This window comes from Neovison vison, chromosome 12, assembly GCF_020171115.1.
Source record: "Neovison vison isolate M4711 chromosome 12, ASM_NN_V1, whole genome shotgun sequence".
Lineage (NCBI taxonomy): Eukaryota > Metazoa > Chordata > Mammalia > Carnivora > Mustelidae > Neogale > Neogale vison.
Genome location: NC_058102.1, coordinates 335,181 through 361,997, shown reverse-complemented (window position 1 = coordinate 361,997; position 26,817 = coordinate 335,181). Strand labels below are relative to the sequence as shown.

Genomic DNA, 26,817 nt, shown 5'->3' with positions numbered 1-26,817 from the left:
GACTCACTCTGCGGCCCCTGCTTTGGGGACTTCTGACCTCCTCCCCCAGGGACAGCCTCACGGACACCCTCCCAGCCCCTGCGCGCATTCGGGCAGGTAGACGACTCCAGGTGTGCGTTTCCTGGGCCTTGAGAACCTCGGCCCAGTCGTGGTCCGTGTGGCCCAGAGAGAACTTGGGGGCTCTCCTCATCACTCACCTGATTCACTTGTGGGTCTTTCCTGTGTCCACACCTACTGCTCACCTCTGCCCTGACAGGTGCCACCACCGGCTAGGCACCCCCCACACCCCACCTGGCCGGCTCCTCACGCAGGTGGGACATTGGCGTGGGAGAGGAGTAAGCGTAGCGGCACCTGTCACGGCCCAGGCAGAGGCCGGGGTGTGGAGGACGGTCGGCTTGACGTGGGATTCCAGGGAAAGGGGAGGGGAGGCGTTTGGAGCAAACTTCCAGGAACCCCCAGCCTGACCTGTCACCCCTGCTCCCTGGGGGGCCCGCCCTCCTCAGCACCCCCAGATTCCCTCTGACCCGGAACCATCCTCCGGACAGTCCGGCCCTGTCTGCGCGCTTCGCAGCACCCCTGCAGATGGCCGCCACCGTCCAGGCGGTGCTCGGGGGGTGTGGCAGGAGGGTGGGTGCCAGGCCCAAGACGACCCTTCAGGGTGGCCGGGCGCCAGCAAGGGCCCACTGAAGCTGCCTCCCCATGCCCCCGGCACCAGAGCTTGGGCCCCACGTGGTGGATGTGGGTCCTGGGCAGAGTGGTCAGGGGTGGGGCGTGGGCCGAGGAGACACAAGCGCGGGCGTGTTGTTAGTTCTCTCTTTATAGACTCTGCTTCTAGGAACGGGCGGCCGATGGCCGGCCACGGGACGGGTGGGCTGACGGGGCGGAGGGCGGGGCGGGAGGGGTCTATTTACAGGCCCACCGAGAGGGCTGTACCATGGCCACCTGCCAGCCGGGGCTCCCCCATAACTCCAAAATAAGTTACAGCTGGCCGGGCGGGCGGGGGTGGGCAGGGCGTGGGAGCTGGCAGGGGCTGTACACAGAAGGGGGGGTGGGACCTCAATACTGTCGAGGGTGGGGGCTGTAAACATGGCCGGGGGGCCCTGCCCACCCCTAGTGGTCTCCAACGACTGGACGCAGAGCAGCGGGAGCAGAGCTGGGCTCAGGCGTCCGACAGGCAGCTCTGGATCTGGTCCACCCACTGCTGGGCTGAGGGCACGTCCTGGGCACAGAAGTTGTAAACGCGACGCGTCGTCTTCACCTGGGAATGGCGGGTCGCTGACTCCACGGTCCCAGCCCGTGGAGCCCCCCACCCTGCCATCCCCGGGCCCTGGCCACAGCTCACGTCAAAGAAGGCCTTCTCATCCACGGTCTTGGGGGCACCCATGGTGGGAGTGCCGGGGGCCACGGCCTCCACTTCGGCCAGGTCGATGACGCCCTTGCATTCCGTATCCACACGGTGGTCGTAGTAGCGCAGCTGAGTTGGGGGGGCCGGGGGAGGCGAGGAAGTCAGGGCCGCACCCCCCACCCCAGCTTCTAACCTCCTCGCCTTGGCCGCCGACCACTCACCTGGTGCTTGGTCTTGTCCAGCACGAACCAGCGGGCCTTCCAGGGCTTCATGAAGGCCCCCTTCTTGTACAGCGTGCCCTCGTACGACCTGCACGGACCGCAGACCCCGGGCCAGGCTGGTGTCAGCGCCACCCCAGCCCCTGCCCTCAACCAGACCCTGGACTCGAAGGCTGGACTGGCCAGGGGGCCACGAAACAGCCCTGGGACTCTCCTCCAAGGCCCTCACCCCTCACCCCTCACGTGCCAGGACACTGGAGAGGGCCCAACACCAGGGTCTCAGGGTCTCCTGGAAGCAGCCCCACTTGGAGGGCAGGTGTCTTGGGACGAGGAACACGCAGCAGGCCGCTCTGGGGAGGCGATCGTGGCTACATGGCCCCTCTCCAGCCTGCCAGGCCCCAACCTCAGCTGGTGGCTTGGCTCTGGTCACTGCTTCTACGTCCCAAACCTTTCTAGAAGAGCCCTCCTGCTTCTCCCCAGCCACGGGCGGCTTACGCTCAGGCCACCGCTGTGGCATGATGGCCTCCCCCACAAATCCTTCCACCCGAGAGGGCCAGACGTTCCCCAACGGCACTGGCCCCCAACCTCTGAGCCATCCCGCACCCACAGTCCCCCAGCTCAGGAGTCCATGCCGCGCAGCGGGGCAGGCCTCACACCTGTTCTCGCTCTCGGCCGTCTGGAACTGGCTGTACAAGGTGCTGGTGCTGCGGCGTGCTGCCTGCCGGGAGCTGGACGCTGTTGAGCCACTGCTCTGGTCGCTGTCCAGGCTGAGGCTCAGAGTGGAGCCCACAGGCCCCTCCTGCAGGTACACACCTAGCGAGCGGCGGTGGTGGGGCACGCTAGACACCAGCAGGGAGCTGGGGGTGCCCTGGGGACAGGAGGGGGGGCCTGTGTCAGGGCCGGTGGCCTCCAGCCCCTCCTGCCGGCGAGCTCACCCGGGCCACCCACACCCAGGTCTGCTCACACGTCCATCTGCCCGGGCCTCCACGCGCTGTGCTGCCTTCACCCGATCCCAGGTGTCCTTCCAACGCTCCGGGGGTCGCCCCAGCTCCGTCTCCAACCGCTGCAGCTCCTGGGGGAGAAGTGGAAAACGAAGATCATTCGGAAAGAAAATATCCAGACCAAAACGCGGGAAGACCAAACTATGGCAGGCAGGAAGGTGCAGTGGCTGGTACTGCTGGAACACGGGTGGGTGCGGGTAGGGGTGGACAAAACCCAACTATCTGGAGAGAACAGAAATCAGTTGTGCAAAACAAACAAGGAGCACCGGGCAGAGACGTGGAGCTCGGGGTTGCGGACACACAGAGACGCAGGGAAGGGGCGGTGGTACGGAGCAGGAGCTCTAGAGAGCCAGAGGCCTCCCGGAGTAAACCGCCACGGGCCAGGCAAGATGTCACAAGCCTGGCAGGGAGCAGCTCCTCAGCCGCTGCGAGCCGGATCGGCGCGATGCAGGGAGGTGCAGGGCTTCCAGCCGGCCGGAGTGGACGCACCTGTAACCGTGTGCGGAAAAAACCCAAACACGATCCTGACCCTCGACAATGCAGAACCCACGATGTCGATTATTTTTAAAAATTACTAGGCAAACAAGAAAGCAGGAAAATGAGAGTCATGCTTAGGAGAAATGTTAAAAGAAACAGATCCAGAAAAGAAAGAGGCATTGGAACCAGCAGGCGAGAAACTCAAACCACTGGTTCTAAATATGTTTAAGATGTAAAGACAGGGACGGACAGAATGTTCAAGCGGATGGAGGCTCTCCACAAAGAATGGAAACCGTTTAAAAAAGACCAACGGAAATTCTAGGGCTGAAAAATCCGGAATCTAAAATGCAAGCTTCATCAGACTACGGAAGAGCAGAGCAGGGAGCTGCAACGTGGGGTCCTGGAAATCATCCACGATGAGCTGCAGAGAAGAAACCTCGCCTCCAGGACCCATGGGTCAGTCCGGTCCCACAGGAAAGGAGGGGGAGACTGTGTAGAAAAAAAAAACTTTTAAAAGAAATTTTGGACAAAATTGCATTAAATTTCATGAAAACCCTCATCCTATAGATCTAAGAAGCTGAGAAAGCTCCAAGCAGGACGGACCAGAAAGCCCGAGAGGTGCACCTGGCTGGCTCAGTTGGAAGAGCACGTGACTCTCGATCTCGGGGGTCCTGAGTTCCAGCGCTATGCTGGGTGTAGAGGTTTCTTAAAAACACTTTAAAACCTCACATGATGGTCAAATTGCTGAAACCAGACGTGAAGAGAAAATCTTAAAGGTGGAGAAAGGGTGACATGTCACGCAGTTTACAAGGACAAGGAAAAGCACCAACTTTCAATCAGAAACCACGCGGGTGCCTGGGTGGCTCGACTAGGCGTCTGCCTTCAGCTTGCGTCGTCGGCTCGAAGCATCCTGGGATCGAGCCCCCCATCGGGCTCCCAGCTCGGCGGGGAGCCTGCTTCCCCCCTCCCTCTGCCTGCCTCTCTACTTGTGGTCTCTCTCCATCTTTCTAATAAATAATAAAATCTTTAAAAAACAAAAAAAAATCTGCTGAATGTAAAAAGCTGTCAACCTAGGGCACCCCTGGGTGGCTCAGTGGGTGAAGCCTCTGAGGCTTCACGTCAGAGATGCTTGATCCTGGGATCGAGCCCCGCATCGGGCTCTCTGCTCAGCGGGGAGCCTGCTTCCTCCTCTCTCTCTGCCTGCTTGTGACCTCTCTCTGGGTCAAATTAAAAAAAAATATATATATATATATATATGTATATATATAGCTGTCAACCTAAAATTCTATATCCTAAGAGAAAACCCTTCATTTTTTTTTAAAAGGCCATTTATTTGACAGGAGCGGGGGTGGCGCACAAGCAGGGGGAGGGGCAGAGGAAGAAGCAGGCCCCCACTGGCAGACATCCTGATGTGGGGCTCAATCCCAGGACCCCAGGATCATGACTTGAGCCAAAGGCAGACGCCTCACCAACTTGTCCACCCAGCCATCCGGAAAACAGCCTTTAAAAAATAAAGGCACTGGGGTGCCTGGGTGGTACATCCCGTTGGGGGGTCCGACTCTTGGTTTGGGCTCAGGTCAGGATCTCAGGATCATGGGATTGAGCCCCAGGTCGGGTTCTGTGCTCAGTGAGTAGTCTGCTTCAGATTCTCTCTCCCACTCCCTTCGCTGCTCCTCGGCTTATGCTGTCATCTCTCAAATCAATCAATCTTTAGAAAAGGGGGCGCCTGGATGGCTCAGTCCTTAAATACCTGCCTCCGGCTCAGGTCATGGTCCCAGGGTCCTGGGATCGAGCCCCGCATCGGGCTCCCTGCCCAGCGGGAAGCCTGCTTCCTCCTCTCCCATTCCCTCTGCTTGTGTGCCCTCTCTCACTGTCTCTCTGTCAAATAAATAAAATTTTTAAAAAGTAAATAAATAAATAAAAATAATTTAAAATGAAGGCACAGGACACCTGGCAGGAGCAGTCAGCAGAGCGTGCGGCTCTTGATTTCAGGGTTGTGGGTCAATCCCCATGTTGGTGTAGAGATTCCTTAAACAAATAAAACTAAAAATAAAAGGGTACAACTGGCCCAGCCAGAAGCCACTGTGTTTCCGGGGCAATCCGTGGGACTGGATGCCAAGTCGCAGCAAACCAGCCGTGCGGCCCCACACGTCTGCAGCCTCATGACGTCTCCCTTGGCCTGAAGCACACGAAGTTGTCTCCAAGGTCAAAGCACCAAGAAAACAGTGGCAAGGCAGGGCCCCCCGAAGTGGGCACCCGAGTGCCTGACTAGTCTGGTCAGGCAGCGGCGCAGCCGCCGTCCGTGGGGCCGTGCGGGGCGGACAGCACGGGACCGGCCCCCCAGGTCGGCAGGGTCACCCCAGGGGAACGGAGGGACTGGGAACGGTCCTAGCCGGCGGGATCCCGAGCTGTTTCAAAACCAGCTCCGCAGTGATGCCAAGGAAAAGCGCGGCAGGACGGGAAAAACAGAGAACGCCAGAAACCTGCAAAATAGGCCCAGGCCCAGCAAAGCCACTGTCGGGCGAACAGACACGGAGAGAGTCTGTCGCTGGCGACCTGCGCTCCCAGAAGCTGCAAGTTCTTCAGGCGAGAAACGAAGGTGGGGGTCACGAGACACCGCGCGCAGAGAAGCCCCCCCCGCCCGCCGGGGCTCTTCCCAAACAGAGCCTCCGTCACACGCGGGAGATGTGGGGGGAGCAGGCGGGCGCGTGACTGCCGTCCACACCACCCCGAAACTCGCACGGGGACGAGCCGCTCGGGTCAATGCGGCGGGACGCTCCCTTGTCAGCGGGGAGCACGCGAGAAGGAAGGAAAGAGCGAGCACTACCGCAGTCAACAAACAGCGAGGGGCCAGATTCCGGGGCCGCGGCTAGCCCGGAGCGGGGGGCACAGCTCCGCGTCCCGGGTCATGAGCTCGGTGGGCACCTGGAGGACTTAAAAGAAAAAGCTGGACTCCCTCCCGCCAGGTCAACAGCTAAGCCTAAAGGTACTACATACCCAGTGAAAGCAAGCGTCAGACCGAGGAAGCACCAGCGCGTGCGGAGCGCAAGAACCTCAGCGCGGACCTGAAGCCGCGGGCCAGTGAGACGGACACGGCCCCGCAGGAAGCTGAGCGGCGCGACTCCCGTCGGACTCCGAGGCGGAACCACCAGAGACGAAGGGTCTCCTTGGCCCTCTGAGCTTGTGGGTCACCCGTCCCCCCCCGGAAGCCCTGGGTAACGGGTGCCTCTCGGCCAGGCCCGGCACTGCGCCATGGACATCCTGTGTTTACACCGGGACGCCGGCACCTCTTCCCCCGCTGAGGAACAGGCTCCAAAGGGCCTAAGTAGCCTCCCAAAGCCCAACGGCCTTGGACGGGAGGGGGAGCGGAGCCCCCGTGTTCCGGAGCTGAGGCCACGTGGAGACTTGGCCAGCTCAGCCACCATGCACGGGACTCTGCCCCGGTGGACCCTGACTCCTGGGGCTGAACCCATGTGCCCCCCGAGGACGGCAGAGGGAGGGCCAGAGAGGCCTAAACGGCAACCCCCAACTTCCAGGCCAACAGGCTCATCTCGCTCTAATGGAGGCGGGGGGCAAGCTGGGCCCAGGGCCACCAGGGGCCTCACGGTGGCCGACAGCCAGGGGCACCCAGGCAAAGGGGCGGTGGTCTGGGAGAGGCCCGGGGCAGTCCCCGGGAAAACCCTGTCTTCCCTGAGGGCCAACGGTACATGTGCCTAGAGTAAAGAGGCCACCTCCTCGGTCCCAGGGGGCCAGGACAGCAGCCTCTGGCCACCGCCGCCCACAAACACGAGCTGGGGCGAGGGGGAGAGGGGCAGGGCCCCCGGCCTGAGGAACACACGGGAGCGTCCGGCAGCCCCGCGGTGCTCACCTCCAGCAGGCGAGAGATGGCGTCCGGCTGGGCGCGGGGGCGGCTGTCATAGCACGGCCACACCGCCCGGCGCCTGCTCTGGGGCGCGCCCCCCTCAGGCCGCTCTTCCTCTGGGGGCTCGGGGGGCCCCTGGGCCAGCTCCCAGTCGTAGGGGGGACCCTCGGCCAGCGTCTCCTCGGTGTAGAAGTCCCACAGCTTCAGGTTGGACACGTTGCTGTAGGGCCGCAGGACCTGGGGGCGGGCCTGGCATGAGGAGCTGCGCAGGAGGGCGCCCGGCCGCCCCGGCCAGGCCCCGGCTCACCTCCGTGTCCTCGGGCGCGTACATGTAGTTGTAGAACACGGGCGTCCTCTTGCTCAGTCGGTCCACGTACTCCCACACGGACCGGCACGCCTGCTGGCCCCGGCGCTCCCCCTTCTCCTCGTACAGGAGCCCTGCGGGCGGAGTGCTGAGCCCCGCCACCCTCCAGGCCCGGCCCCGCCGCCCAGCCCTGCCCCAAGCCCGGCCCTGCCCCCTACCCAGCTCAATGCGCTCATAGTCCGAGTCGAGCAGAAAGGTCCGGAAGCGGCGGGACGCGTGGTGGTAGCCAAGGAACTTGAGGTAGAAGGGGCTGAACTCGAACTCCATGGGGAACTGCAGGTGGACCTGTGCGTGTGTGGGGGGGGGACCGGTCAGGGCCGGAAGGCGGCAGGCTCCGCCCCCGCCGTGGGCCCCGCCTACCTGGTGCACACAGTCCAGGAACTGCAGGAAGACCGGCGTGAAGCCGCTGCTCTGCCCGGCCAGCGTGTGGGCCCCGCGGTGGCTGAAGCGATGGCCAAAGGACAGCCACTCCTTCTCCACCAGCAGCCGGAAGCCCTCCAGCGTGCGGTAGAAAGGGTCAGACAGCAGCTGCACCAGAGACACCACCTGCCGGCCCCGCCTGCCTGTCAGCACGGGGGCTGCGGGCACGCCCCGCCCTGCTGTCCCCACGGCCCGCACGCACCTGGGTGGTGATGTCCCAGCCGTCCTCCAGGCTCACCAGGACGGACGAGCCCGAGTCCAGCAGCTCCACCACCAGCACCGACACCTGCAGCAGCTTGTGGATCTGCAAGGCCGGGCAGCCCCTCAGCGCCTCCGCAGCCAGTGCCCTCGCATTCCCGCAGCCGTGCAGGCCCCCGAGGGCTCCCCTAGCCTGCCCCGTCCTGGAGATGGCCTGCCCCACCCCAACAAGAGCAGGTGGCCCCAGCCTCCCTCCCTCACACGGTACTGCCGTCCAGGTGGAAAAGGCCCATCGCCCTCTCCAGGGGCCCGGCGCCATCAACAAGCAAACCGGGACCCCATCTGTCCGTGGCTGTAGGTAAGCGGGCCCCCCCACGGCACAGCAGACCGCAGCAGGGGCAGGGGTTCACACACCTGGATCAGCCACTCTGAGTCCTCCAGCGAGCGCAGGAAGGAGGCAGGGCCGGGCTCAGAGGCAGGGCAGCCCGGGACACACGCCTTCAGCAGCTTTTTGAAGCTGGCCTTCACCTGCCGTGCCTCAAACACCTCGATGGGCACCAGCTCCCACTGCTGCAGAGGGTCCGGCCGCACGCCCTGAAGAAGGCCAGCCGCGGTGAGATGCGCCCGGGCCCTGGGCCCCCCACCAGGCCCTGGGCCCCCACTCCAGTCACCTTGAGCTGGGCTTTGTCCCCAATGATGTAGAGGGCTGCGCGCTGGGGCTGCAAGAAGCCTGGGTCAGGGGGGGCCCCGTTAGCCTGGGGCGGGCTCAGCATGTCTCTGCCTGCCAGCCGGGAGCCCACATCAACGCCAAGCCCGCCGCTGCGCCCACTGGCCCGGACACTGCTCCATTTCCCTGCACAAAGAAACCACGTGAGCGCCTGAGCAGGCCTGGGGCACCCCTTAACCTGGGGTTGAGCTCCCCAGGCAAGGCGGGGAGGCCAAAGGGACCCCAGCTGGGCCTGCATTTGCGTTAGTGTCGGGGGACTGGGGTGGGACTCGGGGCCTCGGGCTGTTAGTGCCCAGGGCTGTGGGAAGGGCTGGGTTATGCTGGTCATCACCAGGGCTGTTAGTGCCAGACGTGGGGGGGACGTTAGTGCCCCGACGACTCAGTCGCACGGGGGTCGTCAGTGCCAGGTGGGGGGAGCCAGCCTGTGTGGCCAGTACGGTACCTCGGGGAGCGGTCCGTCTGGAGGCCGAGGCCGCCATGGGGTTGGACAGCGTGGTGACCCTGGCTCTGGGGCTGGGCACTGGGGGCACAGCAGAGAAAAGCCTCAGGCCTGACCCCAGGCTCGAGGGTCTGCCCAGCATGGAGGGCCTGTGGTCCAAAACGACTATAGGGCTGGGTTCCCGCCAAGCCCCCAGGGGCCCCACAGATAGTGGGGGGCAACACCAAGGCCCTCTGAGCCCTCTTGGCCCTCGGGGCAGGCCAGGGAACAGAGGGCCAGCTGCAAATAGGATCCGAAGAGAGACAAGAACCCTGGGCGCTCCATCTAGCACCTCCCCCACAGGCCCGTCCCTGCCTCGCCAGCCCCCACGGCACTGCCTGCAGCCGCCCACCGACAAGAGGGGCTGTCAGGTACAGCCTGGAGAAGAGGAAGCCTGGAGCCCAGAGCGCCCAGCCTGGAACCGTGGACACGGGCGGGCCTGAGCCCCAGGGGCAGCACTGGCGGAGAAGGCCACCTGTCTGAGGGCCAGACCCCCGGCTTAGAGGCTGAGACGGCCAGGCCTGGAGGCACAGGGAGCCTGGAGGCACAGGGAGCCTGGGGGAGGAAGTTCCCCACTGCCTGGGCTCAGCCGCCTCTGCAGAAGGCAGTCCGGCACCGTCCCTTCCTGCCACAGCAGCGGCTACAGACAAGCAGGGCCCCAGCCCGCCACACTGCAGGCAGGACACACCATCACTCACAGCCAGGACGTGGTCTGTCTCAATTAGAACCTGCCCCTCGCAGAGGCCCCAGATGCCCCCAGGCAATGGGGGCAGGGAGGACTTGATCTGGACTTGGGGAACACAGGAAGGCAGCACCAGGGGGCTTTGGGAACAGTCAAGGATGTCCAGGCCACACTGGGGACAAAGAATCCTGTGGGGAGGGGCCGCCTGTAGCGCGGACTCTCCCTCCCGTGGTGGAACCATAAACCCCACTCAAAGATGTCCGGGGATGTCTCGGAGACCCAAAGCCACTTGAACGAGGAACAAAGAAGGAATGGTGTCCCCGTTCCCTGGGTCCTGGGTCGGAGGATTAACCCTTGAGAGTCTATCACCCAGACCCAGAGGATGAGGCACACAGGGACAGGGCATCTGTGGGGATCCAGGCAGGAGGGAGGGGGAGCTGGGGGCAATGGGGGAGGGTGGGGGGAGACGGCATCAGCTGGGGTGAGACAGGGCAAGGAGGACGGGGCCCCCGGAGGAGATGGGGTGGGGGGGAGGGGGGCTCAGAGTCAGACAGGGGTGACAGGGTGGAGGGGGTAGGGGAGATGGGGAGACCTGGGTGAAATGGGGGAAGATGGGGTCAGGGAGAAGCAAATGGGGTCAGCTGGGAGGTACGTGTGATGCAGAAGTGACTGCCTCAGAGCAAGGGCCCTGGAGGAGGCCGGTCCCACCCTCACATGGCCCCCACGGATTTCCTCTCCCACCTGAAGCCTGTCCAGGAACCCAGCACAAAGAGACCTGACCTCCCCAGCAAGGTCCCCGCCTGTAACCAGGTCAGACCAGCCCTCCACAGCGGCCGTGTACCCCCTGGGCAGCAACACACACACACGCTTCACTGAGCCCCACTGTGGCCGCCCTACGCCAGGGCCCCAACAGGGAGGGGCAGGGCCCACTCACGGCCCCCACCTCCCAGGCCTGGTGTCTTCTCTGCCACCTCTGACAGTGAGACCCTGCCACGCCAGAGAGAAGGCAGGGCTGGGCCCTAAGGGCCTGGATCCATGTGGGGCCAGCAGGGCCTGGGGTGCTGAGAGCGCCCATGCTGGGGATGGGGACCGGGACGGGGAGGCCCACGCAGACAAGACCGAAGGAACCAGGACAGATGGCGGATGTAGCCCAAGCAGTCAGATGGCCTTGACAAAGCGGTGGTGGGAAGGACAGGATAGAGCAGGGGACAGAGCAGGGATGCGGCCCAGGTGGGGGTTTCAAGGGTCAGCTGTGGCCTGCAGGCAGGCCACAGGCAGGAAGATGAGGAGGTCAAGAAGCTCCGCCCAGGGGCACCCAGGGGACTCAGCGCATTAAGCCTCTGCCTTCGGCTCAGGGCATGATCTCAGGGTCCTGGGATGGAGGCCCGCATGGGGCTCCCAGCTCAGCGGGGAGCCTGCTTCCCTCTCCCCCACTCCCCCTGCTGTGTTCCCCCCCTCGCTGCCTCTGTCAATTAAATAAATAAAATGTTTAAAAGCAGCAGCCGCTGGGCCCAGGCAGAAGGCCGACCAGAGCGGGGCTTCAGGGTGCTCACGAGATCCCACACCCCTCCTGCCGCCCCCTCGCTAACCTGCCTTCCCCAAACGCCAGCACAGCCCCCCTCCCCCCGAAGTCCTCCAGCCTTCAAGCGCCCCTCACCGTGGCCGCCCACGTGGGCGGAGGAGAAGCCGCTGAGCGTGTTCCGCCCGGACGCGTCCGCGAAGCGGGGCATGGAGCTCACCACGGCCTGCAGGTACTTCTCCTGCTCTAGGCTGCTGGAGTCTGCCTGGGACTGGCCTGGGGGGGGGAGGCGGAGCTGGAGCCAGGCGGGGTGGGGGGCGCGGGGCACAGGGGAGGGGAGCGCGCGCTTGGCCCGGAGGGTACCTGGGGAAGGCGCGTTCTGGGCCTTGAAGAGGCCGACGACGCCCTTGCCGTGCAGGCCACCGGAGCGCAGCAGCACGGCCTTGGAGCGCCCGCTGCGCCAGCACACCACGGGGAAGCGGTTCTGGCGGTAGCAGCGGGAGACGCGCTGCAGGGCGTTGTCCTGAACGCTCTGCGGGACGATCAGCAGCCCCGGGTAGCTGCGAGGAGCCGGAGGCGTCAGGGCGCAGCCGCGGGGCACAGGCACCCAGCGCCCGCGTCCCCCAGGCCCGGCCCGCTCACCTGCGACAGATGGCGTACATGCGGTTGACCGGGGAGATGCGGAAGGGCTCGGACTTGGCGCGGCTCAGGCTGCTGCTCAGCGTGCCCAGCCCCAGGCGCTGGTAGTCCCGGCAGCAGGCCCGCTCCACCAGGCTGCTCATGGTCATGCGATCGGAGGGCTTCAGGGCCGAGGAAGGGGTCAGCGTGCTGGGCTCCAGCTCCTCCGACACTGGGGCGGGCCGGGCACACGGGGGCGTCACCCACAGACTGCGGGACCCCCTGCCCTGCACAAGGCCACCTGGGGCTGTCCGTGCTCCCACCTGAGATCTCATCCTCCTGGTCCTCAGGAGGAGGCTGGCCCCGGTGCTCCCAGCTGGGAGGGCTGTACTTCTTCCGGGTGACGTACTGCCGCCCGATGGTTTTCTTGGCGTTCTTCACGAGATTCCGGGACAGGGTCCTGGAGAGGGTGTGCACACAGGGTCAGCAGAGGCGAGCAGGACGGACAAGAGGGACAGGCACACGGGGAGGGGTGGGGGTCCCAGCCCTGGGGCCCAGCTCCATACTTGAGGGAAGGGCCCTTGTCCTTGGTGGCGCGGGGTGGCCGGCCGGGCGCATGCGTGGAGCCCAGGGTGAAGGCGAAGGTGCCCCTGATGTCCGGCGGGTACCGCAGCTTGTGCAGCTGCTTTCGGAAGAGCTCGGCGCTGTCGGACCCCACCTCCTCGTCAAAGGCCATCCTCAGCAACTGTGCCAGACAAGAGGTCCTCAGAGGTCTGGGCACCCTTGGGTCTGGCCCCAGCCACAGAGGCCTGCGGGCAAAAGCGGGGGACCCCCCGGGGCCTGGCAGGGGGCATCCTCCCAAGCAGTGGTGGGCATGCACAGGGCCCTCCTCACGCCACGTGTGACCTCCAGGCTGAGGCACCTGGTCCTTCACCAAGTGTCACGTGCGCTGGTGTGATGTTCAGGCGCGGGGCACAGGGCACATTCCAGACACCGGTGCCAGGGTCAGGGTACCCCCCCAAACAAACACGGGAGCCCTAAAGGCCAGCACATCACACACGCCGATGACACTGAGCTACTGAGCGTGAACAGAGACGGGCGCGGCGGGTGAGGTCTGGCCCCACGCCAGCTCGCGAGCATGAGACCAGGGGCTTGGATGCCTGTGGACCTGGGAGAGCCGGGCACCCCCCACCCCGCACACCCGTGCCCCGCCGTGCCCCGGGCAGACCTGGAACGTGCAGGAGCGCAGCTGCAGCCCGTCCTGCAGGAGTTGGTCCACAGGCGTCTGCACGCTGATGCGCTTCTCCTTGGTCAGCGCGGCCACCGGGAAGGAACGCACGACCACCTGTTCCCCGACTAAGCACAGGCCAGGCAGAGTCGGGGGGGCGGGTCACAGAGTCTGGGGGTGCCAGAGCTATATACAGGTCCCGGGCAGGTGAGGGGGGATGTGACCTATCTTGCACAAGACCCCGCACCCCTGAGGAGGGCAAGTCCTATTCCCTCCCAGGACCTGGATGGGGGAGGGCGGGTGGGGACGGACGAAGGGTCTGGAGGCTCACCCAGGGGGTCGGTGGGCATCCCCGTGAAGATCACCCGGTACGTGGTAAGGAAGACGGCGCCCTCAGCTGGGAGCAGTGCGGGGCCGCCCCCGCTGCCCCCCGCCCCCTCCTCACGGCCATCTGGCAGCAGGTAGACGCGCAGGCCGTCCAGCACGCATTCCTCGCCGGGCAGCAGGCGTGGCCGCAGCAGTTTGGGCTGCTCAGGGACAAGAACAGCCCCTCAGGCCCCTGCCCGGCACCCACCCAGGCCCCCGCCCCTGGCCGGCCCCCCGCTCACCTTCTGGATGGGGGGCAGCCTCTTGCTCTCCCGGTGCACAGCCTCCAGAGTCTCGATGTGCATCTGGACAATGTCTGGGAGACAGTCGTTTTCACACCCTGGCCCCCTGCCTGACAGGCTGAGAAGGGCGTCTGCGTCCCCAGACCCCCCATACCTGGCACCATGACATGCAGCCCCTTGAGGTGGTCGCTGGTGACCCCACTCTCTGTGCAGACCTTGTCCACAAAGCGGTTAATGAAGCGGACCACGGCCCCGGCCACATCGCAGGTCTCTGCGTCCTCGAAGCCACTCTCCGTGTCGTAGCTCTCTGCCACGCTGCCGGCCATGCTAGGTCGGGGAGGGGACACGGTAGGTCAAGGTGCGCCCGCCAGAGCTCCCCGTCCGGGCCCACGAGGCGCCCCCGCACCTGTTGGTGACCAGGCTGTTGCTGGCGCTCTCGAGGTCGCCCAGCCCTGCGCGCTCCCGCAGGAGGCGGCTGCGGCTGCTGTCCAGGGGCAGGAGCAGGTAGCTCATGCGGTTGGCGTAGTGGATGGCCTGGCTGAACACTGTGCTCTCCTCCTTCTGCACCAGCTCCTGCTGCTTCTCGCGGCTCAGGGTCGGCCACAGGCGCCGCTGCTCAGATGCCACGTCCAGGGCAGAACGCTCGTCCTCTGGCGCCGACACATCCCCCGCCTGCCCCAGCGCCGCCGGTGAGCCCCGGCCGGGCCGGCCCTCGCCGCCACACCCCCCAGGCCCGGGAGCCCCCACGCACCTGCACGTGGTCCCGGTCCTCAGCAGGCTCCAGGTAGAGGGCGCGGATGTGGGTCTGCACGTCCCCGTAGAACATGGCCTCCCAGAACTGCGGCGTGCTCCACACCACATGCTCTTGGACGCAGCTGTACGCAAACTGGGTCACTCCTGGGCTCAGCTTCTGCAGAGGCCGGATGGGGGGGCGCCGGTGCGGAGGGGTCACCAGGCGCAGCAGGAGGGGACGGGGGCAAGGCAGCGGGGCGGCCCCAGCACTCACCCGGCAGAAGGCCGTGACCAGGGGCAGCAGAGCAGCCGCGATGCCGTGCTCGTCCAGGGAGGTGCAGTCCTGTGGGAGCGGGGAGCACTCGGAGCCGCCCCCTCACGCCCGGCCCGCCGGGGGCCACAAGAGCCGCCCAGAGCTTCCGGGCAGGAGGCGCCCTCCAGTGAGAGTCCCCCCCACCCAGGACCTCCCCAGCCGTGGGCACAGCCAGAAGGCGCATCCCCGCGGGGGAACGGGGCGCCCCGCCCACCGCCAAGCCCGGGGCTGAGGCAGCAGCAGGAGGAGGCAGGCCTCACCTGCAGGCAGCAGTTCATGATGCGGACAATGAAGTCGAACTGTTGGTGGTCCAGCACTGCCCGGTTCTGCTGCACGTGCAGGTGCAGCTCCTGCGTGAGGCAACGGCGGGCCGCGCGCCCCTTCAGGGCCCTCAGCACAGCTGGGAGCAGCTGGAGACAGGGGAACATGGGGCTGGGGGCATCCAAACATGCCCTGGAGGGAGGGGAGGAGGGAGGCCAGGGCACAGAGCCCGGGAGCGGAAGGGCCAGGGACCCCCAAGAGGCCAGAGCCCAGGCTGTAAGCACAGAGGGGATCTGGAAACAGTCTGGGCCAGACTCTGGGAGCTCACTGCCCCACAGACTGACTTCTGGCCGACCCTGCCCTCTGTACGTGCAAAAGCCGGCAGAGATGGAGACGCGGCCCACCCACAGCCAGGGGGTACTCCCTGGCCCTGAGCCCCAGCAGGCGCCCCCTCCCACGGCTGCAGCCCTGCTGCCCGGCTGGGCACCGAGCAGGGTGCACAAAGGGCCGTGTGCTTGTTCTCTCATTGGTTTTCATCGCAAAACCAGCAGGAGCCCTGCAGGCCCCTCCCGGGAGACCGTGCGGCCGGGACTCAAGCTGGCTGCTGGGGGGGCCGCAGGCGTGGGCCAACACCACGTAGGGCAGGACCACAAACGCACGGCGCTGTGCGGGCTGGCACTTCGGTCAGGAGGAATGGAGAAGAAAGTTAGCGGCGGAAACCTTTGGGTTCTGATGTCCCGAAAATGAAGTAAATCCCTCCTGCGAGCTTCCCCGCAGGCTCTGTCCGGCCGCCCTGAGGAAGGGGCCCGAGACCCGGTGTCACCCGCCCCTCCAGCCGCCAGCAGGCACGCGGACCCCAGGGTCAGCACCCCCCACAGGGGCTCCCTGGGCCCGGCTGCCCTCACCTTCTTGGCCTCAAGCATCTTCCCCTCAAACACGTAGGAGATGCAGTTTCGAACCACCTCCAGCCGGCGCGCGCTGCTGCCGTGGAGCCCGCCGCTCCGCTCCAGGATGGCGGCTGCAGGAAGACGACAGGCTCGTCTCGGACTCGCGCTCACCCTGGGCCCCGCGCCCTGGCCCCCTTCCCGTCACCCACTCATGGGGGGCCCCGAGGGCACAGTGGTCCTCCTCTCAGCCTTCACGGCCGGGGGCGCGCCCTGCATCTTGGCTGCCGCCTGGTCCACGATCCACTGCACCACGCCGTCGTCCAGCCGGGGGAAGGGGCGGGGCGCCCGCCGCAGGTGGCTGGCCTCCCCGGGCCGCTGCACCTTGTGCATAGCCACGGCGGGGTACGGGTTCTCCTGCAGAGGACACAGGCGAGTGTGGGCGAGCCGCGCGGGGCCAGGCGGCACCGTGCCCTGGCCTGGAGGGCCCCCCCCCGCGTCACCCGCCGTACGTTCTTGTAAAGCTGCTCTGCCAGTTCTCTGACGTGACGCAGGACGCGCTGGGGGTGGTTCTCATCTGCCCGCATCCGCGCCACCTCATGGGCCACCAGCTGTGGGAGGAGGCAGGGTCAGGCAGGCGGGGCGAAGCTGGGAGTGGTGGCAGGGGCTCCTCCCAACTGGGGCGGGGGTGCACCTCGTCGAACAGGTCCGTGGCTCGGTAAGGGACCCCACGCTCCGACACGAAGCCTGCAAAGGCCATGCCCTCCAGCACCTTCATCAGGAAGTCGTCCTCCACCAGCCCACGCTGGCCCAGGAAGGCTGCCTGGGGGCAACACGAGGGGGTCAGCCCCTCAGCCTGACTCCCTGCCCGCCTCCACCCCCAGCCCTACCTGCGGGGCACCTTATGAAAGCGGATGACGGGCTCCGGGTGGATGCGGACCATGTGCAGACACCAGCGGTAGCCCTGCAGCAGCTGAGCGAAGAGCCGCAGGAAGACGGCACGCAGCTCCTTGTCCTGGGCCCGGGGGGTGCCGGTGAGGACCAGGCCACAGGCCTGCCCCGGCCCCTGCACGCCTCAGCCCTCCAAACCCCCGCCCCTCGCCAGCTCCACCCCCCCCACACACAAACACACCAATCCGCGCCCTGCCCAGGCCTCCTGGGCGCCTCGCCCCGTCCTGCCCCTCCAACCTTCTTTCACACAAAGCCACAGCCATCCCTCTGAGGCTCAGTGCCGACAACCACTCCTGCACAGGACCCCAGAGACTCACAATGCCCCCGCAACGGCCCCCAGCGACTGGCCCAGGAGGGCTGGCCGTACAGTGTGACTGGCACTGCCCGCAGGCCGTCGGGGGCAGCAGGCCTGATGAGAGGGCATAGGGTTGGCGCACGCCCTGTGCTGGGACCGCAGGGACCCCCACCTGCATCTTCAGGGAGGAAGCGTTCGTCGAAGGCGGTGGGAAGGCAAGATCCGCCAACTCCAGCTCCGGATCCAGGACCTGCGTAAGCAGAGAGGAGTGGGGATGGCCACACACCCAGGGCCTGGGGCTCCCCTGGCTGCCAAGTGACCCCCCTCTCAGCCTCCCTGGAGCCCCCGGCCCCGCCTCACCATGCTCAACACACTGTGAGTCTGACTCTGCAGCGGCTCCGGCAGGGGCGGGATGTGCACACACTCCGGGACCGTCACCGTCCCTCCGTCGAGATCAGCAATGATCACGTCCAGCTGTGAACCACAGGGAGCAAGCGGTCAGGGAGGCACCAGCCAGTCAGCGCGGCCTGGAACAGGGAGGCAGGCACAGGCCACAGCCCTCACCAGCTCTTGGGTCTCCGCCTGGAAGGCCGCGTTGACACCGATGATGAAGGGCGTGGGGGTGCTGAGGACCTCCAGGAGCTGGGCCGGCAGGATGGGCACGTAGGTGAAGCTGCAACGGGCAAGGGCTCAGTGCGGGCAGCCAGAGCGGAAGGGCTGGGAGGAGGGGCGAGGCGGCAGCAGGGGCACCTGTATCGGAGAGGGAACAGCAGCGCCAGGAGGCCCCGGCAGGCGTCTGAGAGCCGCTGGTAGCTTCGGGACAGGAAGAGCACCTTGTGCTCCGTGAGCGCAGCGCAGAACAGCGACAGCACGTTGGTGATGCCTGCGGGGGAGACCACGGGCTCGCAGGGCCGGCGGAGTAAGGACCCCACTCTGACCAGCAGCCCCCGGGCGGAGGAGAGGGCGGCGAGCGCGGGGTGGGGACGGCCGGGCTCACCCAGCTGGCGGAAGAGCAGGGCAACACTGCAGCGGCTGACGGGCAACGAGTCGGCGAGTGGGGTCTGGATGACCTGCCGGTCACCAGCCCCCAAAGAGATGGTTCTCTGTGGAAAGAGAGGGACCAGCGTTCAGCGGCTCCAGCCAGCCCCGCGTCAGCCCAGAGCTCCGTGAGCCGAGGTGAGCTGGCCAAGGCAGGCCTGCTAACGGGAGGGAACGGCCATTCCTGGCCTGCCGGCCCACGCAGCACTGCAGAGGAGACTCAGGGCCTCTGACCTGGGGCAAGGTGGGGCCTGGGTAGGCAGAAGAAACAAAGAATCCATACCACTCCGTCCTCCACGGAGTCCAGCTGCACAGGACAGACGGGCAGAGAAACACAGTTAGACGCACCCACACGTGGGGGTACTGACCAGGGAGCAGAGCAGACAGACACGCGGACACCAACATCCAGAGACAGGCACACCCAAGGAGCAAGAGAACAGAGAAACAGAAGGGTGCCAGGTAGGGAGCCAGGCAAGACATGGACGCGCAGGTGAGCAGGCAGGGCCGAGAAGGGAAGACAGGGGACGGCGGCACCAAGACGCAGTACAGTGTCCCCGGTCCGGGCCGTGCCGAGCCCCGCCGGACTCTGAGGGCCCACAGGCCCCACCCTCACGGCCTGGGACAGCAGGAGGGCCATGGCTGTGGGCGCACGGCAGCCGCCGCAGGACCCACCTGGGAGCCCCCAGCCAGGGGGATGACGCACGTGAGCAGGTTCCCGATCACATTCTCCAGGCCCACGTTCAGGCCCTCCACGTGGATGGTGTAAATGAGGCCCAGGCTGTTCTGCAAGGACCACAGACTGCGGAATGGTGGCCCCACTGGCAGGGGCACCCCACGTCCTGCCTCGAACCCTGGCTGCCCGCCTCACCCTGAACACCTCCGCGTGGTCCAGTCGAGACACCAGCACCAGTGTCTTCGGTGCGAACAGCTGGCCAGGCGGGCCAGGTGTCGCAGGTGACAGTTGTGCAGGGCCCCCCTCGTCCACCTCCTCCTCCCGCTCGGTGGCGTCCTCAGTGCACACGGCTTCCTGTGGACAGAAGCCCCATCCGCCTCGCTTTCAGACAAGTCCCACGGGCCCAGGGGGAGGATGCAGGTGACTCAGACGGGAGCAGCCCTTTGGGAACTCAAGCCTCGGTGGGGTTGAGGCACTGGGACTAGCCACAGACAGGGACACACCCAAGGACAGAGGCAGAGGGAGTGGGCCACAGCCAAAAGCCCATGCAGGCTGGACCCCAGGATCCCCAGTGACCTGTGTGGGCTCTGCCGGCTCCCAGAAGGTCAAGCAGGCGCAGTAGTGCCGCTCAGAGTTGATGTCAGTGAGGACAGCAACGAAGAAGGTGGGTGGGTTCCTCTCGGGACACAGCTGCCACCCGCTGGGCTGACAAAACTGCAGGGCCGGGTGGGGCAGGGGAAGGGGTCAGCAGTCTGCTCCCTCTGGCTCCCTGCCCTCACCCAGGGCAGGGACACCGCGGCCCAGTGTAGTAGGCAGCATCGGGGTCTGCAAGCGTAGGTGCATCCCGCCTCCCCGGCCTCGGCCCTTCCCCCGCAAAAGGGAGTCACAGCCTCTGGTCTCATTGTGTGGCCGGAGAACCCTGTAATGCAGGACATGGTCTCCACCATCACAAGGGACAGACGACGTGCTGTGATGTGCGCACTGGACCCCGCCAGCCAAGCCTGCCATCTCCCCCCTCCATCCCCTGTAGCGGCGCAGACAGCTCCTTCCCCCACCCCGGGGACCGGGCACCGCAGAGGCTCCTCACAGTCCTGGGGAAACCGGGGCCCACCTGCGCCCCCCCCACCCCGGGCATGAGCACCCCCCACACTCACCAGCTCGATGCCCTGGGGGAACGGGTTGTCTTCCCAGTCCTTCTCTGGGAAGCGCTGCAGGATCTGGCCCTGGCCTTCCCCACTCCCTGAGGACAGGAACAGGTAGTCAGGGAGCCTCCCACCCCGCAGAGCCCCCACCCAGCCAGGAGCCTCAAGGGTCTTAGATGGGAAGCGCTCACCCAGCCTGGACTTCGTGTGGCATCAGACCAGCCTCAGTTCCCAGACCTATCATTTCCCTAAAAATCGTCTTGTGAGGGGTGCCTACTAGACAGCCACGGACCCCAGGGCCACCAGAGGGCACACAGAGAAGCCCCCAGTATGGATAGGGAGTCCTGAAAGCCTCTGGCTAGACCAGGCACCAAAAGCATGGAAGCCTCGGGCTGGGGCCACTCCCGTGCCCCTCCCCAACACGCCAACACCCCCAGCCAGAAGGCACCTCCAGCCAGCGGAGTGCAGCTCTGGACTGTGGCATCAGCCGAAGGCCAGCTTCAGCGCTTGCCCCCGCCCGGCAGGGAGCACCACGAGGACCAGCCCCAGTCCCTGGCTCACCTCACCAGCCAGCTCTGAGCACCCTCAAGAGGCAGAGTCTCACACCTGTTGTCTGTGCCTGGGGAGCAAACACCCAGGCCCAGACCGCTGCCAGCCCCATCGCCTCAGAGATGGTCAGGCCCGGCACAAGACCCAGAGAGGAGTGGTAACTGGTGGGAAGGATAGGGACCAGGTCTTGGGACACCCACAGAAGGAGAACCCTCCTGAGTGCTGGGGATCCGGCCACAGGACCACTGAAGGTGGTGCATCCATGCCCGTCCTCTCTCTGTCTGCACCCAGCACTGTGCACAGCCACACGGACTGGGGACGCTGGGCTGGGCAGGAGGGCCGCGGCGGGAGGCTCAGGGCTGCTCTGCACCATTCCCAGCTCTGGGCCACATGGGTGGAGTCAGAGGCCCTTGCCTCTTGCTCACCCCCTCGAGCCAAACTAGGAGGCAATGATGAGGGCCCTGTCAGGGGACCACTCACCCCACAAGACCAGCAGATGATGGACACAGGTCTCTGTCCCACCTCCAGCTCCCACCCAGCATGGCAGCAGGGCCAAGCAAGTGAGACAGAAACCTCCCTACCTTCACCTCCCACACACGACAGGCAGGTCCCTGAGTGCAGACGTCCCCACCCTTTGCTCGAACCAGCTTCAGTAGCATTGCCCGCACCGGTAGAAGAGGGGGAGCAAATAGGGAAGGAGTGGGCACTGAGCATGAAGCCTCTCTACAGGTTCACCCCAAAGCCCAGAAAGCCAAGCTGCACCGCGTCTGAGGACCTGCCCGACACAGCCGCCCCCGCCCCTGTGCAGACAGCCTGGTCCACCCCGATGTGCACAGGAGCCTCGGACAGAGCCAGGGGCCCGGGCACCGGTGAGCAGAGCCCGGCAACTCGACAACGGAGGAGCCCGGCAACAAGCTCGGGAGACCACCCCCCGCTCTGCGATCATGGAGGGCAGGTCAAGGAGGTCGGCAGCAGGCAGGTTGCTGCCGGTGAGGCGAGGAGGGGCCATGACTCTGACTCACAAAACCTCAGTTTCCTGTTCCCCTCCCCCTCCCACACTGACGCCCTGAAAAGACAAGAGGAGGCGGCGAGGAGGAACAGGTGTCTGCTGGTACCGTATCTATTCACACACGAGCACACACATACGCACAGGGCCCACTCAGACAAAGCCCCTTGGGGTCCCTCTAGGCCCACTCCCAAGGGCCACCCTCAACAGGCCCAGGCCAGCTCACCCCGAGCCATAGCTTCCCTCCCCACCCACTCCCCCGAGGGCTGATTTGTGCGTAGCCCCAAACCACCATCTGGTGCCTGGCTGGCACCCAGGGCTCACCCAGTTCTTGCCACGAGGCAGCGGGCGGAGGAAGAAGAGGGGGTGTGTGCAGACGGGGACAGCAGCCTCTGCCCCACAGCCTCCCTCCCAAGGCCAGACAGCCTTCAGAAGGCTGTTCTCAGCAGCCTCTCCCCACGGGGAAGCAGACAAGGTAACTGGCCACTGGCCACCACCCGCCCTCCCCACCCCATTCATCCTGTGAAACATCAACTCCCACTTGTATGGCTCCGCCTCTGAAGAACCAACGGGAGGCTTTCCTTCAACTGCCCCCACAGCCTGTGGCAGTAAGCATCTCCCTCATCACGCCCAGCTCCTTCTTTGGGCCATGACGTCCCAAACTTGGCCTTCGGGTCTCAGCCCCAGAAGTGCCCCCTCCTCCAGGCAGCCCTCTGCACCCTGCCTGAGCCTGGGGCCTACAGCAGGACCCCCCAGGACCTCGTTCCCTCCACTATACCCCTCTGTGATTCCTGGTGCACCTGCTGGCTGGCTGGGCCGCACGGGAACTCCATATGCAAGAGCTACGTCTCTGTGTCCATCACCGCACCCGTGCCTGGCACAGACCCCGGCCTCATCAAGGCTTCCTGAATGCAGACCGCTAGCTACACTACCATCCTCCCACGCCCAGCCCCACACACACCCCACAAGGAAACAGGTTCCTTAATCAGAAGTAAAGGACAGCTTTGGGGGCCCCGGGGTGCTCCAGGACAGGCAAGCCCTCCCGGGAAGGGCACACCATAGAGAGGGCCTGACTCCTGGTCTCTTCCCAGCTCTCTCTGAAACCCGGCCCACACCCCAGCTCCGTGCTAGCAGGGGCTAGGCTGCAATCTGGCTGCTGGCTGGCAGGCACCCTGCGAGAGATGGGGGCTCTGCCACGCCTCCCTGTGTTCCCCACCCACTTGAGCCCCTGCGGCGATGAAGGTGACCTGCCCCATCAGAGCTTCCCCCACCTCGGAGGAGGAAGGTCCCCCTATCAGCCCACCGGGGTAGAACTAGTCTAGCCTGCACCATCCACGTCCCAGGGCAGGACTCTTGGGGAGGCCTTTGGAGGAAAGGCACCCAAGTCCCCTGAGACACAGATGGGGACAAGCACTTCCTCTTGCAACCATGTCCCCACATCCAGCCCTGTGTGGGCTGCAGGCCTGAACGCAGGGCGGGAGAACACAGAGCACGCGTTCTGTCATCTGCTGGCAGTGGCCGTCACCAGTGCCAGGCTCCGACGCCTGGAGGGCCAGCCCAGGCCAGCACACACTGTGAGCGGAGGCAAGGGAGGCCGCAGCCTCCTCTGCCTGCCCCTCCTGTTCCTCCACACACTCCAGCGCAGACGCCCTGGGACCGGGACCCGCTCAGCTACAGGAAGAGGGTGAAGGAAGGACCTCCCTGCGGCTCCACCCACCCAGCCCCAGCCACAGCAACAGGATGTGTGCGGAGGGGCTGCAGCCTCCGCAGGGGTCCTCCCCAGCTCTCCCCCAGGCAGACCAGACCGGCTCCCAGGGTGGGGGCTGGAAGCCAGCTGAGGCCATTCCAAACAGCCCCAACCTGCTCCAGAGGGCAGGAACATGGGTGGGGAGAGTCGATGGGGCCCAGGAATGTGGCCCGCTCAGCAGAGTCAGGTCTGAGAGGCCAGACCACAGGACAGAAGGTCTTCTCAAATGCTATGGGAGGGGCTGGGCGTGGGGGGGGTGGTGCACCAGGAGGGGTCCAGCCCCTCCTCCCATGCACTCAGCCCCCTGGTCAGGTCAAGTGTGTCTCCTGTTCCCAAAGGCACGCCCTGGCACTGGCCATGCTGTGTTCAATCAGCTGACCACTGTCAGGGCCCTCCAGCCCAGAAGCTGGGCAGGTACGATCCGACGGGCCCCCACAGTGTCTCCAGAGCTGGTCCCAGGGTCCAGAAGGTGCCGAACCCACATCCTGAGTGAAGGAGCTCCCCCACTCACCAGGGGAAGGATCTGCACTGGGGTCCCATTCAGCCCCCTCCCCACGCTCCTGCCTGGAAAAGTCCACCAGACGGTAACCCTAAAACCAGATGCCCCCAGGCGGCGCTCCGGCACCCCGGCCCTGCATCCACCAGCTCCCGTCAGGGTGTCGCTATCCAGGCCAAGGACAAGACATCCCCCTCTCCTACCTGCTCCACTGAACCCCGAAGACCCTGCACCCCAGTCCCGATGTCCCAGGCCTGCCAGCCCACAGGGTCCCCCCTCCAGCAGCGCTGCCCACTGTATCAGTGCCCATGGGTGTCTGCACACCTGCTGCTCATCACTAATAAGACACCCATTACTTCCTGGAGCCTCCCGTGTGAACAGCTTCACGTCTGGGTCCACCTCATGCCCATGGCAGCCTGGGGGGTCTGTGTGACTCACTCCAACTCCAGATGAAAAAGCTGAAGTGCAGGGAGCTGGAAGACTGGCCCAAGGTCAAGAACTATCAAGTGGCAAAGCAGGTACCACTGACTCCCCCTGCAGTGCTCCTCTGCCTCAGGCTTCCCCCCAACCACCTGGCTCTGCCCTCAGCCCTATGGCCAGGGACCTAGCCTGTGGGCTTATTTCTCACGGGGATGGAGGAGTCCTGCCAACCAAGACCCCGAAACTGGGTGACCGGCCTGCATCGACCAGCTCCTGCCCTGGGAGACAGTGGTGAGGGGCTCCATGACCCGCCCCCCTACTGCAAGGGACACTCGGGGTAAGCAGACATTATGGACTCCAGCCTTCTCCTCTGTCTTTATCAGAGGCTACAAATGCCAGGGGTGCCCATCCCCTGAGCGTCATGGCCAGACTGCCGTGGAGCCCACCCATGCCGCCTCCCACCTCCCTAATTCACCCTCAACTCTCCACCCCTGCTGCTACCACCTGCCTCTATCTGTAGTCTCTGCCTCCCCAGACCCTTCCCAAACCACTCAGCACGGTCAGCCTCCAAGCCCACTCTGTTCACGCAGCTCCAGCCCCGGGCCCCTCATGCTGGAGCAGCCCCTCGGCCAACCTTGTTCCCAAAGATCGCATGCAGCCCTCTGCTCCAGGTGGCATGGCGTCCTCACTGTCCCCCACGTGCACCCTGGAACAGACGGTCCTCCCTCTGGGGGCCCATGCAACACTGAGAGTGAGCCCGCCTCATGCAGACTGGGAGACTGAGAGACTGGTTCCTGCTGCAAAACCTCCCTCTCTAGAGGAAGATACGCTCATCCCTGAGGGTGTCAGGGGATGGACCCTTCGACAGACAGGAGCGAGTCCCACGAGGGCACTGAAGAGGGTCTGGAGAGCAGGGTCCAGCAGGTGGAACACAGCAAGAAAGGCAAAGAGGAGAGGAAGTCTGGCTCCTGGGGGATGACAGTGGCACCGCGCTGACAATGAGCAGCAGGTTGGGGGCTCAACCCCACTTTCAATCTCAAGGTTAAGCCCCAGCCTGACCACACAAGAACCCCCGAGGACACGTACTGCCTCTCTGCAGTTGGGATTTGAGCCCACAGCCTGGTAGTGCGTCAGCCTCTGTGGGGGCTCGGACCAGACAATCAACCTCTCTGCCCAACTCCGCTCCACGGGTGAGGGAGAGAGCAGGGAAACCCTGGTGGGCTCCTGGGAGGAAGAAATGAGATCACACATACAAAGGGCCGTGCAGGGCCTGGCACACAGAGCACGCTCCCCAGCCCGGTCTCCATGACTGTTGCTGATGTCATTGTCAGGCTCTGTTCTCTCCTACCCCCTGGGCTGAAGGGCTCTCAGACACAGGCGCCGGCCCTAGACAGGGACCTCCTGGACATCGGCCCCAGTCACCACAAGGATCCCCCACCCAGGCTCGGCTTGCAGGCATGAGGACCGCAGGCCCTCTGCCAGGAATGCTCTTCTCTACCTCCGGACAGACAGAGGACACCCCATGCATCTTCAGGAGGCACATTTCCTCCCGAAGCCCCACTTACAGCCCCAACACCGCGTCTTCACAGAGCGGCCCTTGCATCCCACCCCTCTGCTGCATCGCACCAAGCCTCCGGGACCTGAGACACCCCACAGGACGGGCTCCAGACCAGAGGCACCGGGGGTCCAAGGAGGGGCTTGCAGCCGAAGGATCCGTGCCCCTGGAGGCACAGCTACCGGCAGTCGGCCGAGGCACAGACGGCCCATCCCACCCAACCGGGGGCCGAGCCGCCTCGGGGCCCTCCCACCTCCCAGGCCCACGCCAAAGCTCTGCCTGACCCGGCTCTGTCCCGCGTGTGGCGCGCAGGTTCGGCTCGCCGTGCGGCGCTGCCCTGCTGTCCTCAGAGAGGCCGCCCCGCCCCGACCCCCGACCCGGGACCCGGGACCCCAGCCCGGCAGGTGCCCCGGACGACCCCTGCGCTGGCCCGGCGGCCGCGGCCCACCCGCCTCACATGTCCCCGCGACTGCCCCAGCGCGCGTCTCCCGCCGCCCCGGCCGACCCTTCCCGGTCTCCCGGCTCCGGCCCTCCGCCCGCAGCCCTCGGCCGCGGGCCCGGCACTCACCGCGCGGGTGCGGCCCGAACGCCACCAGCACGAAGTAGTCCGCGAGCCGCGCCATGGCGAGGTGCGCGGGCGGGCTCCGCGGCTCGGGGACGCGAGGGCGGCGCGCTCATGGCCCGGCCCCGGCCCTGGCCCGCTCTCCCCGGACACCCCGGGCCCGCTCCGCGGCGGCGGCCAGGGATCCCGCCGCCATCTTCCCAGCCAGCCGGCCCGCCCGGCCGCGCCGTACGCCTGCGCGGCCTCGCCCCGCCCCCGTCATGGGCGGGGCCCGGAGCTGCCGGCTCCCATTGGGCCAGTCGGCGCGGGCTCGGTTCCCGGGGGGCGGGAACCCTACCGGCCCCGCCCCCCCGGGCGCTGACAGCGACGGCAGCTCGCGCGGGTCAGCGGCCGGCGCGGCTGGGATCCGAGCGGGTCTCGAGCTCCGGGCTCCTACGCGGCGGTGGAG

The 26,817-nt window shown here is 65.7% G+C and overlaps 1 protein-coding gene across 5 annotated transcripts; it reads right to left on the bottom strand.

Moving 5' to 3' along the window:
- Positions 1-971: 971 nt before the first annotated feature.
- On the bottom strand, positions 972-26,534 carry SBF1 (SET binding factor 1). 5 transcript variants are annotated; one of them, XM_044229002.1, is made up of 41 exons: positions 26,376-26,534; positions 20,047-20,132; positions 19,469-19,606; positions 19,088-19,246; positions 18,892-19,002; positions 18,179-18,284; positions 17,932-18,064; positions 17,746-17,854; positions 17,542-17,655; positions 17,354-17,431; positions 16,837-16,950; positions 16,630-16,758; positions 16,448-16,546; positions 16,148-16,352; positions 15,957-16,069; positions 15,051-15,200; positions 14,752-14,820; positions 14,497-14,655; positions 14,152-14,417; positions 13,900-14,072; positions 13,746-13,819; positions 13,469-13,664; positions 13,138-13,265; positions 12,476-12,654; positions 12,233-12,369; positions 11,934-12,141; positions 11,655-11,851; positions 11,430-11,567; positions 9,055-9,132; positions 8,557-8,738; positions 8,300-8,479; positions 7,890-7,991; positions 7,628-7,813; positions 7,426-7,552; positions 7,211-7,341; positions 6,910-7,140; positions 2,528-2,635; positions 2,220-2,431; positions 1,567-1,654; positions 1,343-1,474; positions 972-1,258 (listed from the first exon to the last, which is right to left on the bottom strand). In XM_044229002.1, exons 1-41 carry the CDS (start codon positions 26,428-26,430, stop codon positions 1,160-1,162), a joined length of 5,679 nt encoding a protein of 1,892 aa, XP_044084937.1. In that variant the 5' UTR covers positions 26,431-26,534; the 3' UTR covers positions 972-1,159. The 5 variants fall into 5 exon arrangements, with proteins under 5 accessions (XP_044084937.1, XP_044084936.1, XP_044084939.1 ...); XM_044229001.1 differs by lacking the exon at positions 26,376-26,534 and adding an exon at positions 21,165-21,352; XM_044229004.1 differs by lacking the exon at positions 9,055-9,132.
- Between the last annotated feature and the right edge of the window lie 283 nt (positions 26,535-26,817).